We start from the raw sequence: 14,195 nt of genomic DNA on the forward strand, positions 1-14,195 counted from the left end.
TATTTTTGGGAAAATCCCACAAAAAAGCAGTGTGGTTTTGCCACTTTATTAACAGGTTAATGTTGGGATAATGGTGACATCGTCTGAAAACAATCCCACTATTGCGGGATATTCACTGATTTAATTCCCAATTATTGACAGGATGCAGGTGCTTCCCTCCCATGTGATAAACTCCCTAGTCACTGAGATTTACAATTGACAGAATTTCCATTTGGCTACCACAAGCCCACTGCATGAATCTAGCTACCCTTTTAAATCTTAGACTATGGACTTTATCACACAAGGCTTGAAAAGTGGATTAGAGCAAGAGTAGAATCTCTGGCCATACCTTATCGCATGACACTGTCTCTGTCCAGTAGCTGGTTCATCCATTGCTGGAGCACTCCTTCTCATTGAGGTACGAACTCCTTCAGTGTCTCCCAGTTATGCTGCTTTTACACTGTTGTGTGTGATAAATTCCTCCCAAAGCAGTTCAAATATGTGGACAGTCAACAGGTTCCATGTGGGAGTCACCTGCCCCTCTTGCACCCCCCCCCCCCACTATTCCAAAAGCAGATTGTTCTTCTTTTCGTTTTTCAATTTCTTTTTTTTTTATTTTTACTTAATGGATTGCCGTGATTAAGTATCTGTGCTAAAAATAAAAATACAGAAAGGCATGCTTGGAAAGGGTTAGGGCAAGGAGGCAGAGCTATGGAGCCCAGTGTGTGGAAGACAGAGGCTGCGACATAAGCAGCACCATGGCCATTTGGAAGAGCCATGCAATAATGACTGTTCCCAATCTGGTGTGTTTGCGTTTCCTAGACTAACTCAACTGTGATGTCTTATGAGTCTGGTGTGAGAAATTTGCCTGCAACTGGTGAGTGAAATAATTAATGAATTATGGTTTTCTGTGTTTTCTTTTAAGTAACACTTTAAAAAAAGTCACTGTAGTCTTGCATTTCAAGAACCATCCTTACTGCCTACTACCATTCAGTCTTTGATATCAGCTCTGCCATGAACTGAAAATGTAACATTTGGTGGAGAGGAAAAAGCTCTCACTTGGTAACACTTAACTGTTTGGCCTGGATAAATACACACAATTGTATAAGGGTGCTTTAAGTAAGAGCTGGCAAACACATAGGCATGAGCTTTATGTCCGATAAGCACATGCAGTGATGTTGCCAAATATAGCTGTTTAAGGGTCTTTTCAAATAGCAAGTCAGTTCTGAGCTTAGCCAAATTAATATTTTACTTGATAGTCCACATGGGCTGTTCTGGCTTAAGGAAAGTATCTGTCAAGAAAAAAAAAGGCCCTGTTCTGAGACAAGCTGCAGGCTACCCTTTGTTTGTGTTTTCCAGATCCATGTTAAAATGTAGATGAATTGGTGTTCAAGTAGGACATCTTTGGCACAATATGACTGCAACTCATATTTGTATAGGTTTACATAAAGTAGTGGGTTTCTTTAATTAGGGAACAGTCCTAAGAGAATCTAAAATGTTACCAGCAACTGTGGGGGATTTTTTGTTTTTATGAAGCACTATATTTCATCTACTTTAAAACATATCTGCCAAGAAGGATACCCTCAAGTCATGTACAGGGAAAAATGCTAAACACTGTATATATCAGAAGTCTTGTAATATTATACTAGTGCTGTAAAGTAAGTGACTGACTTCTTTGCCAGAACAGAATAGTATTTTAATGGGATATGTCCATTTCTTCCAGTTGTAAAATTAACTGTATGAGATGTTTCTCATGTGGCTGGTTACAATATGAACACCAGTTTGATACAGCCTACATTCTGTCTTAACAGCGGCTTTACAAATGTTTTCCTCTAATGTCATTAGGAACACCACATAAACACTGGAATGTATGTAAAAGGAAGAGAATGGTTGTGTTGTTATTGCTTGTTCCTTAACCATATGCAGTAATGACAGATTTAGCTAATAACCTAGTATGCATTTCCTCTCTAGCTAGAACTGCATCTCTTACTTGGAAGAAGAGTAGCTAATGTTGCCAGTTGGGATCAAGAACTGAAATTATACTCTTATGTGTGTTCACTGAGAAGCTCACTGAATAAGCCCCACTGAAGCTTACTCCCAGGTAAGTGGATTGCAGCAGTCTTACTGTTCTGTTTGGATGATTATGATTACATTTTTCCTAGATCTTTTGAGATAAACCCAATGTACATTTAAATATCATGTTGGCTTCTCTTGTCTTTTCACGCCTGGCTGCTTTTATGTCACTGCCCTGACATAAAAGAATACAATTAAAGCTTCCTAAACACAGAAAATGGACACAGAAAATAGGACCATAAGTGAAAAACCATAGTATTTAATTGGAGACCCAGTGTGCAGTAATGGTATGAATGTTTGACTGACTCCAGGAGACTAGGGTTGGACTAGGTTTCCAGGAGACCACCTATCCATGGAAACACATTGGGTGACCTTGGGCAGGTCACACACTCTCTGACTCAGAAATGGCACACAAGAAAGACAAAGGGAACCAGTGGGCTTTAGATACCATGGTGGGGATAAAGTTTGAATGAAAGTTCCCTCTTCAGGGTCCCTTAAAACCACCACAGCCCCTTTGATCACTTTGAGTGGGGGTGTCTCCCACTCTTCTGCCTATCTGCACAAGCTTACTCTGCAGTGCCATTTTGGGAGAAACTGAGTGACTGAAGTGAGAAATTAGTGTACATAGAGGTGCAGGAGGAGAAGCAGCAAAAAGGAACTTTCATATTTGGGACTTGGCTGGCTGCTCCTGCTTTCTTTCTTCAGATGGTCTGAGAGAAGAAGTAGGAGAAGAAACAATGTTTGTGTGTAAGGTGGGTGATGACTTTAAGCTGTATGAGGAAGGCATCTCTGGGGAAGTGGTGGAAGGAGTATCTGGGATGGATTCTTTGAAAGACTGCTTCACCTCTCTTGGACTGAGTCTTTCCTCACTTGGGAGAAAACTGGGAAGCCAACTGCACCTCTCTCCACTCTGGTGAAGAATGATTGAGAGTCCGTCCTTGCAAGGGAGAAGTTTCTTCCTTTTACCCAGTCATCCTGGGAGCAGCAAGTCAAGTAGTGTTCAAGAAGCTTCTTGCCCACTTTGGCTTTTGCCACAAGGTTGGCATGGGAGAGAGGTTTCTCAGTTGCTGCTCAGCTGCTGCTCCCAAGGGGACTGGATACAAAGGGAGCAGTGATCAAGATTGGTTGTTATGAATTTGCAGTACAACAGTAGACCTAATATCAAGAAACAGGCATCGGGGGCACTAAGGTTGTCGCCCAAGAGCAAAGGGGGTGGTAGCCAAAAAAGTTGGGGACCACTGCTTTAAACCCTAGCAGATACATAAAGAGCAACAACTCCACACAGAAATAGTTTATGACATACTTTTTATTGACATTAATATTTGCTTCTAGTTTGAACCTTGGTTGGATATTGACTAAATGGTATACTGTGACAGCACAGCATCTCTAGAAAAGATGCTGATAATACAACACTCTCCCAGAAAAAACTGTCAAAGTTGATTCCCATAATCACCAACTGCCTGCTCTTTTAAAAGAATTAATCTGAGTGGGAAATGCAATTTTACCATAACAGAATTAAAAGGGAAAAAAACCTATTTGTTAGTGCTGGTAAATTTCTAAAGTACTGAATACAAAGACAATAAACTATGAATGTAATAATGGATTCCTATATGGATTCAAGATAAGAAAATTAGAACTTGGCTACATCATATGAATAATCACATCTGATCTGCATTATTTATTAATTATTACATGCTCAAATGATTCAAGTTTGTACATTGCCTGATTTTTGAAAGCAAACTTACTGTACTTTCTAGGCATTTTACATGGAAATAGGTTAGAGAGATTGGATTAACGAAATGTCTCTATTTCACATCCCAAATAGAAGCCAAATGGCTACTAATTTGATCAGCAGTAAGGGTTCTAAAACTTTTGTCAGATTAAGCATCCCTTAAGGTAAAGCAACTATTTTTGTACACTTCCCAAAATGCAGAGAGATGTCTTGTCTGGCAGAGCTCACTCATAGTGAGGGACAAGCCAATGAAAACAAATGGGAATTATGAGAATTAACACATCCCAAATGTAATCTGATATTTGCTTGGAATGAAGAGAGAGGTGGTGGTGGGAGGGCTCTAAAACATGAAAAGTAAACATTAATTGGGAACTGACAGGTTAATTCTTTCCTGTGCTGTTCAAGAGATTTAAAAAAGGGAAACTGCTTCCAGATTTTGAAAAGGTTACTTATTTTGACTGCAACCCTCTGAATAGGCCCATCTCCACCATCATGGGCAGAGGATATGCTGGTTAGGGAATTCTGGGAATGATAATACAAACATTTTTAAAGCTTCATTTCTTTTTCCTAGGGAGGCTATGGGTGCCTGCTTCCATCTGGAGAATTATGGAACGAGCAGCATCTAGTATGGATTCATCTTAAAATCCACGCAATTTTGCCCTTTCTTACTCCTGTTTCTACTCTTGGGCCATCCAGTGGTTACTAAGGAACTGGCCTTGTTTCCACTACTTCCTACGCATACAGGCAATGCTATAGCCCTTTCTTGCTCTCATAACTGAAGCATTTTTGGTAACTTTAGATTTTGGTTTCCTTTTTCAGTAAATAGCCCTAATTCACTTTTGGGGAAGATGATCTTTCAATTTCTGAGGGATGCACTCATGCTCTGCCTATGGCCCAGTACCCTCTATAGATTGCGTGGGGCTACACATCTGCAGGATTTTCTCTGTTGTCTTCTAGGATCAAGGTAATTCACCTGTATATGGAACATAATACTTGTGAATGTGCAGAAAAGTTTCCTCCATAGAAGACAATAGGGAAATCCTTGTGCACATCCTATTTTTGAAGATCTATAAACCTTGATGTGTATTAAAAAAAAGCTATGTGAACAGCCTTCTTTTCTATAATCAGAGAGACATGGAGAAGTTTCTTAAAGATTCATCTTCCTTTTTTCTAATGTTCTTATTTTGGTCCCACATCAATATAAGAAGTGCAGAATAAATGCTGATTATCTTTATTTTCTATGAGAGAAAAAAAAATCCTGGTTTGGCTTTATTCATTTCACTGTAAAAACTAAAGGTGTTCACTCCAGCAGCAAATACTTTCTTGCCAACAAAAGTAGTTTAAAAAATCCTCTTTAAGATGCTAACAAATTTACTTACAAACACCTATATTTATTATTTCATAAATAGGCGCAACAGCTTCCATAAAAAAAAGATTAAATACAGACACAGTATGAAGAAACAATAATACATAGCCATATGTAAAGGTTATAATTTAGCTGTTTCCAATCTGTTTCTGCATCTAATAAAATACCAAGAAAGCATTTGGCAGTTTTATACATAAGAGGACATAAATGACGTTTACTAACTGTTACACATAAAGTGATAAAAAAGCAGTTTTAGGCAGTACAAAATAAATGTGTTTGCTCTTTTCCCAATACTAGACTTTTTTCTTGTATAACTAATGACACAATGCCAATTTCTGTTTAATTAAATTCATTTGGGAATAACTTTCCTTTTTTTCTTTCAAAGAGTTTGAAAATATAGAACTTTTAGTCAGTTGCTTAAAAATGAAGTAAAAATATGAATGTTTGCCAATTTAACCCCCTTTGTGAAATCAATAAACTGGAATGAGCCAGTTTCAAATTACAATTAGCTACAAAAACATTCACATTTTATACTCTAGGAGAGTGTAACATAGATGCTATTTACAAACTTGCTATGACTGCTACATCAAGCCATTTAAAAAGTCTTTAGTAGTTTCATATAAACACCCATTATGAAAACCAATGGAAAATCCAGGACTTTTATCCAAGACATCTACAGTTGCTAAGGCAGTTACTAGCGCAGCACTTCACAGCAAAAATAAAAACCAACAGAATATCAGAACGGTCCAAGCCTCCTTCCTTAAGGAAAGAAGAAAAGCAATGTCCATTAAAGTATGTTGAAAGAGAAAGAAAAAGAAAAAAAGAAAAAGAAAGAATGGGGTAGAGGAAGGAGCAAGACTATTTTTTTCCCAGAGTGAATGACCCACCAGCTCAAATAGTCCTAAGTGCTTAGCAACTTATATTTTCTAAATAAATGCAGAACTGCCTTGACTGCATAAAGCAATCCACGATGGAAGGACTTCCCTGCATTCCTCAATGGAAAGAAGAGCTGCTTCAACAAAACAGTTTCAGGTAAGGTACAGTGCTTTGTCCCTCTGCATGGCCCTGTTGAAAAAGAGAGGAGGAAAACAAGAGAAGAATGCTTAGTGATAACATTTAAAATCAAATGTCAATAGTTAAAATGTAAATATGATCCCTTGAAATTAGTGTTTTGATATCACACTGAACATTAGTGGAATTTCATTTCTGTTCTACTTGTATATACCCTTGAGAAATGTATTATTTGTTATGTATTATATTCTTGTTGTCACTTCTGACTTGTGGAGACCCTCAGGTGACCCTATCATGGGATTTTCTTGGCAAGATTTGTTCAAAGGGGGTTTGCCTTTGCCTTCCTCTGAGGCTGAGAGGATGTGATTCTTTCAAGGTCCCTCAGTTTCCATGGCCAAATGGGGATTTGAACCCTGGTCTCCAGAGTCATAGTCTAACGCTCAAACCACTACACCACACTCGCTCATTATATTGTACTGAAGAGGAGTCTTTGAACAGACATATTCTCATAGTTCCTTTAGGATATGATGGAATATTAATAATTTGTTTTACAGCAGGTCAAATAATTTGGTCCTTTCCAGAATATGCAGCTCTTATTCCAGTTTTGGACAAGAGCAAGAAAAATACAATTTTGGTAGTACTCCTATTGCAAGAGTTTACTGCTAAGAAAATGTTAATTCCCTGTCCAACAACTGTGATACTGAAAGTTACATAGAACATACTTGTAAGGTTGATACTAGGATTAACTGAATGGTGTACATTAATCACAAGACAGGAACCTATGATTGTTTCTGGACATGTGGGAGTTGCACCCAATTCATTCAATGAGGTATTTCAATTGGAGCCTCTGACAACTGATAAAAATGTACAATCTACTATTAGATATCGAATTAAAAGAAGAAACCATCAAAGAAAATATGATAAAATGGATGCAAAATCTGGGAAAACAAATCTTTATAGCTAGCTGGGGGAAAACGTGGAAACAAAATTATAATTTACAAAATGTAACAATTTAAAAGAAAACTATTACAAGCTTTTCTTTAGATGGCATATGTCACCATCAAAACTTGCAAAGATACAAAAAAAGTACAAAGAACATTGTTGGAAGTGTGAAAAGCCAAATGGGATATTTTACCATATGTGGTGGCAATGCAAAAAAGCCAAAACATTCTGGGGGGAAATCAATGAAAAATTGCAGAGGTAATGCAGAAAGATATTAAAATGAGTCGGAATTGTTTCTATTACATATAATAGATGATTTGAAAGATCAATTAAATAAGGAAAAAACAAGTGTACTATTATATATGATCATGGCGGCCCGAATAGTCTTTGCCAAACATTGGAAAGAAAAAGATAAACCACAAATGGAAGAATGGGAAATTAAATTAAATTAATATGCAATAATGGATGAATTAATGATGATAATCAATGGAAAAACAACTCAACAATTAAAAAAAAGGAAAAAAATAGAAGCACGTTGGGAATAAGCAAATTAAACTATGAAGGCTTAGAAGCTACTTACCAGATGGTTAACAAAACCAAGTAGATGGTTAAAAAAATAAAGGTAGAAAATGTACTTTTCTTTATACAAAACAAGGAAATAAGAATATATATATATAGGAAGTCGCTGTTAGGTTTACTATAAGAATACAGGATGTAATTACCTTATTAAGTACTTAGGAGGTATTGTGAAAAAGAAGTTGAACAACAGAAGTTTGTTTTGTTATTAATTTGTTTGTCTTTGAAAAAACTAATTAAAAATAGAAAAAATATTAATCTCTTGCGACAGTATAATATGGTGTAGCTGACCTGCAAGCTACTAAAATGAGAAGATATCTCTTCTATTCCCACATCCAGAGGTTCTCTGTGTTTTATACACTGTTTACCACAGAGAAATGATGTTCTGATGGAGATGTTCTTACTCCTCAGAACCTGTTTTCTAACAGCTGTGTGTTTGCACCTACATGTCAACAGGAGTACTCTCCACATGGCTTGGGCCTCAATACTTGAAGGATATCTTTCTCTCCCTATATACATCTAACTCAAGAACTGAAGTCTGTTGGAGAAGCCCCCTTGTGAGTCCCTATTGCTGTAGGAAGGAAGAATTTTATCTGTTAGGGCACCCTGGTTATGAAATTTCCTCTTCCTTAGACACCCAATTGGTACCAAAGCTACCAAGTCAAAACAAGACTTTTTAGTAAAGCCTTCAGATCATGATTGATTGCATTCTGCACATGTTATTGTTTAGATTATTTTTAATTGTTTTTTTTCTAGTTTAAAATTACTTAATAATTTCTGTACATTTATGCTATGGTATATCTTAGATTCTATCAACAGTGCAGTTAAAATCGAAGGACATTTATGATACAGCACAGCTAGCTCCAGCTCTGGGCTGGCAAATGAAATGCTTAAATCTAGACAGATTTAAATCCTTTAAATCTAGACAGATTGATCACAACTTAGCACAAAAATACAAGGAGCAGAGCATAGCAGCATATGAGGGTGGAGCTATGGCACCTCTGAATCTACACTAAGACGTGTTTGCAGCGTTCCTAGCTTCAGGCCAAAGAGAATAAGCAATGCCACCCAAGGACACTGCCGAGCTCAAGTGGATTTCACATCAACCAGGATCTCTTTGCATTCCAGTTTCTGTGCATTCCATTCCGTGTTCCTCCCAAATCTTTCAACTTAAATGCTTTTGTTAACTCACAAACACAAAGTATTTTAATCAAAGCACCCCCTGTATTGCTTGAGCCCTGGTGGCGCAGTGGTTAAATGCCTGTACTGCAGCCACTCACTCACAAACCATAAGGTTGCAAATTCAATACCAGTAAAAGGGCTCAAGCTCGACTCAGGCTTTTATCCTTCCAAGGTCGCTAAAATGATTACCCAGATTGTTGGGGGAAATTAGCTTACACTTTGTAAACTGCTTAGGGAGTGCTTAAGTGCACTGATATGCGGTATAGAAATGTACTTGCTATTGCTATTGGTACATACAAAGACAAACATATGGGCTATACTATGAGACCAGAGAGCTATACTGTCCAGTAGTCCAGATATTTTCAGACTGCAATTCCCAGCATTTCTCACAATTGACTATTGACTGGCTTGGCCTCATGGGAGTTGCGGTTCATCAACATATAGAAGGCTGCATGTGTCCTACCCCTGCATTACACATACAGGGAATTTTCCCCTTAGTGTTGCAAGCTGGCTTATAGACATATCCCAGATATTGTTGTTATTGTTCTTCTGTGCCATCAAGTCATTTCTTGCTTATGGTGACCTTAATGTGAGCCTATAAGGGGGTTTTCTTGGCAGAATTTGTTAAGTCTCTGTTTTCTTTGCTTTTTTTTTCTGCTGAAGATTAATTAAACTAAGCCTTTTATTCTATCACAAGTTGGGTACAAAATGTCATTATTACACTATAGGAAGCAAAAGCACCCAAATCTTGTACTGTTATCTGGAGAGTAAACTATAAAACACAGATACCATACTTTTTGCCCAGCTGTTGTGATAAATATTAGTCAACACATCCATTGGGTGCTCACCCATTACTGCAGTAATCGTTATTCCAGTCCACACTCTGTGCTGGGGGATTTCTGCACCCTGAACGAACATACTCCATTGCTTGGGTAACAACTTGTGCAGCTGTAGATGTTGGATTGATAATATTCTGGTAATCAGGCTGGAGAGTAAAACCCTATAATAAAATAAAAATAAAAATAATGCTTGGTCATCCAACTTAACCTCTTAAGTGCATGTCTTGACAGAGTACCAAGTTGTATTCCTGCATTCTCAGATATGAAGTAAAATGAAACCAGAAGGATGCTTATGTTTTTTCAAACAATCATTTTAATTGGTTGAGAAGGAATGCAAGATAAAACACTGCAATAGTGTAGAATTCAGAGACAAAGAACAGAGACATTTTAAAGCCATGGAAAACAACTCATTCAACACAGGAATATAAAAGAAAGGGTTGTGTGCTTCTTGCAGCTCATATTTCGATTCAACTGAAGGATGCACTATTAGTTAATTCCAAGAATATGCAACAGAATCTTTTTGAAGGATGCAGGCAGCAGGTGGCTGAGTGTTTTATTAGACTACACCTATTCACGATTATTGTTCTCAAGCCCCTTTTATTTGGTTCAGTCACAAAAGGACCATCTGCTGCTGCTTTTATTTGCACTTCTTTCTCAACTACACAAAAATCAGCTCAAGCTTTTTAACAGTTGTTGGACTAATGTTGCAAAAAGCAGCAAAAAACAAAACAAAAAAACTTGCTGTTGTTTCACTGAGGAGGTAGCATGCTTAAATGTTGTTTTCCAAAATCATGAGACCTGATCAGATTTTCAAGAATTGTATACATTGATTTTCCATACAGCAGTTAGCTTAAATAAACAAAGAATGTTGCTGAAAGGCTAAGAGAGCTTTATAATGCACCATAATAAAACAACTAATGCTTTCTTCTAGAGAACACACTAGATTGCTCTAAAGAGATAAACTTCTCAAGGACATCAGGAGAATGTACTCTATATAAAGCAAAGATGACATCTAGTTGAATTGATCCTATTTTCTTAAAGTTTCACAGTTTTGACACATGTTTACATCTGATAAATGAAGTAAATATTTAAATCAAGAGTTTTCTAAATAACACACATAATAATGACACAGTTAGCTATCATTCCTGCTACTCATGCAATTAAGTTGATCTAAGGAGTGGAAGAAAAATTCTACCTTTGGTACATGTATTATTATAAAATTTATTCAGGCATAGACCTAGAATGTCATTTTTCAAGGACAGGATTGTGAAGCTTCTAGTTCTCCACATTTTGGACTTCTTGGGGAAGCAATAGTTTATCTCACAAGCAGAAGGTTTGCAAAGTCCCTGTGCAAGGTTTTGTAGTGACATAAAGAATAGTCTTCCATGGTAAAGACATATAAAGTAGCTTTGATTAAAAATATTAAAGGTTTCATAACAACTCATGGTGAGAAATTCTGTAATATGTGAACTATCAGACAGAACTGAAGAGTGCAAAATGGAGACGAAATAAACTCACACTAAATGATAAAATAAAGGAAACAGATTTGCATTAGTAAGTATAATTGAATGAGAACATGATGAACTATGGGCAGAAGCTAAGGACATAATTAAGGAAGAATGCAGGAAGACACTAAAAGTGGGAAGAAAGAGAAGAAACAATGGATGACAGATGAAAAACTCCAGTCATTAAAGGTAAGAAGAGAGGCAAAAGTAAAGGGAGATAGGAACAATCCAGAACCATTAATGCAACTGTGCAACGACAAGTGTGAAAGGAAAAAATAGACCTATTATAATTATATACATTATGATCAGTGCAGAGTAGCAAAAGACAACAAAAAAAGGAGAACGAGAGACCTCTTCCAAAAATCTGGGAATGCAATGGGATGTTCAAACCAAGGGCTGGAACATGACAAGAAAAAGAACATACTACCAGATCAAAAAGAAATAAAAATATATTGAATGCAATACACAGAAGAGTTATATAGAAGAGATGAAAAAATGAATGACACATGGAGCGGAGAACCATATGAAGATGAACCCCCTAAGAAGTGAGGTGGAAGCTGCAATAAGAGAAATTGGGAAAAGTACATCACCAGGACCAGACAATACTCTAATTGAACTGATAAACATCTACACAGATAGAAGCAATTGTAGTGGTAATATATGTCAACAAATGTGGAAAACATCACAGACTTGGAACAATTACTAGAAAGGTCAAATATAAATGTGCAAAGGCAGGCTTAATGCTAAATATAACAAAACCAAAAGTAATGACCATGGAAGAAATACATACATTCAACATAGACAGTGAGGAAATTGAAAAGTTCCTAAACCTAGTATCAAACTCTGATCAGAATTGTGACTGGAGTAAGGAAATCAGAAGATGACTAGGAATGAAAAGGGCAGCTATGAAAGAACTAGACAAGATCCTCAAGAGTAAAGATATACAACTGAGCACCAAAGTTATAAACGTCCAAGTCATAGTATGCTGTGAGAGCTGGACAGTGAAAAAAGCAGATAAAAAAAATCAACTCATTTGAGATGTACTGCTGGAGAAGGGTGCTGAGGATACTGTGGACATTCAATAAGACAAACAAATGGGTCCTTGATCAGATCAAGCCTGAAATCCCCTTGGAAGCCAAGATGATCAAACTGAGGCTGTCGTACTTTGGCCACATCATGAGAAGGCACAACTCATTACAAAAGACAATAATGCTAGGAAAGACAGAGGGCAGCAGAAAGAGAGGAAGACCATAAGGGAGAGATGGGCAGGCCAGCTCCATCAGGCCTTGCCTGAAAAAGAAGGCCCTCCCACCATAATCCAGAGGGAGAGAAAGGCAAGCCAGCGCCATTAGGCCTTGCCTGAAAAGAAGAAGAGCCCTCCCTCCATCCACCACCATCCAGAGGGAGGGAAAGGCAGGCCAGCTCCATTGGGCCTAGCCACAGTAAGAAGGGCCCGCCAGTCCATCTACCTTGGTGCAGGCATCAGAGGGAGAAAAGATGATCTGGACTTTCCCCCTTCCTCATTGTCATTCCCTTTTCCTTTTGTGTCTTGTCTTTTTAGATTATAAGGCTGAGGGCAGGAAAATGTCTAATTAACAATTGTAAGCCTTTTGACTGAAGAGAGAGCAGTTAACAACAACAACAAATGTTGTAGGAGGAAAGACTGTATGGCTAAGATCAGCAAAAAGTAAATGGCCCAAATACATGCTATCCCAAAACCTGAGACAGCTGCAAACTAGTAACGTCTGAGTATTGGCATGCTTAGGTTTCTACAGGACCAAAAATTAACTGTACTCAAACTCAGTATTAGCTCCAGTCTAATTCTTCTGGCAGGCAATAGATTTTCCATCCCTCTTACAAAAGAATATGACCTGCAGAGTAGTAAACAAGTGAAATTCCCATTTAAAACAACAAGAACAACAACAAACCTACACAAAGTCCAAATCAATCCATATTTAGGGGATATTTGTCCCAACCAATGGTAGCATGCTGAAGTAAGATTTTTCCAACAAGGTGTGATCTAATGTAAAGTCAAAGGCTTTCATGGCCGGCATCCATAGTTTTTTGTGGGTTTTTCAGGCTATGTGGCTATGTTTCAGAAAAGTTTCTTCCTGACATTTTGCCAGCATCTGTGGCTGGCATCTTCAGAGAATGCTTTGCCTGGAAAAATTGGGTATATATATATACTCTGTGAGCCTGGGAATGCAGGAGTGATTTGCATGTGTATTGTTCTGTGCTGATGGCTGACCTCAGGATGGGAGGCTAATGCAAAAGAGGATTAATGTCTGCTAATTGGTGATCATTATCTGCTGGGAAAGCCCCTGACTCTGAGTGGTTTCCCATTTGCATTTGCTGAGTCCTTATTTTGCTCAGGGCTGGTTGCCAAATGTTGTTCATTTTAAGAGTTTCCTCTTTTTTGTTGAAATTGTCCAGGTGTTTGTGGATTTCAATGGCTTCCCTGTACATCCTGACATGGTAGTGGTTGGCATGGTCCAGAACTTCAGTGTTTTCAAACAGTATTTTATGCGCAGGATGGTTAGTGGCATGTTCTGCTACTGCTGATTTTTCTGGCTGGACCAGTCTGCAGTGTCTCTCGTGTTCCTTGATTCTTGTTTGCACACTGTGTTTGGTGGTCCCTATGTAGACTTGTCCGCAGCTGCATGGTACGCGGTAAACTCCTGCGGCTGTGAGAGGGTCTCTCTGGTCCTTGGCTGAGCGAAGCATTTGCTGGATTTTCTTCGTCGGTTTGTAAACCATTTGAAGGTTGTGCTTCCTCACCACTTTGTCTATTCTGTCTTTGACTCCTTTGATTATGGTAAAAATACATGGTAAAAACTAGATGTGATCTAGTTAAGGAAATCTGAGCATCTCTATCAGAATTTTCTTTTGGGGAAAAAGGCATAAATAACTCAAAACAATGAGATATCTGCCACTGAGAAAATGTGATGTCATCTAGAAATTCTGTAATATTTCTAGAACAATACCAAAAT

At 37.8% G+C, this 14,195-nt stretch overlaps 1 protein-coding gene across 2 annotated transcripts in view; it reads right to left on the bottom strand.

The window, feature by feature from the left end:
• Positions 1–3,352: 3,352 nt before the first annotated feature.
• TOX (thymocyte selection associated high mobility group box) overlaps positions 3,353–14,195 on the bottom strand; it is a 295,588-nt gene continuing 284,745 nt past the window's right edge. For both annotated transcript variants that reach the window (XM_089517363.1, XM_089517362.1), the window contains 2 exons: positions 9,710–9,861; positions 3,353–6,215 (listed from right to left, as the gene is read on the bottom strand). In XM_089517363.1, coding sequence (XP_089373489.1) covers positions 6,179–6,215; positions 9,710–9,861 — 189 coding nt within the window. In that variant the 3' untranslated portion in view covers positions 3,353–6,178. The remainder of the gene's footprint in view (positions 6,216–9,709; positions 9,862–14,195) is intronic.

Source organism: Sceloporus occidentalis, unplaced genomic scaffold (genome assembly GCF_023333645.1).
Source record: "Sceloporus occidentalis isolate IW3139 unplaced genomic scaffold, rSceOcc1.0.p SCAF_3, whole genome shotgun sequence".
Classification (NCBI taxonomy): Eukaryota; Metazoa; Chordata; class Lepidosauria; order Squamata; family Phrynosomatidae; genus Sceloporus; species Sceloporus occidentalis.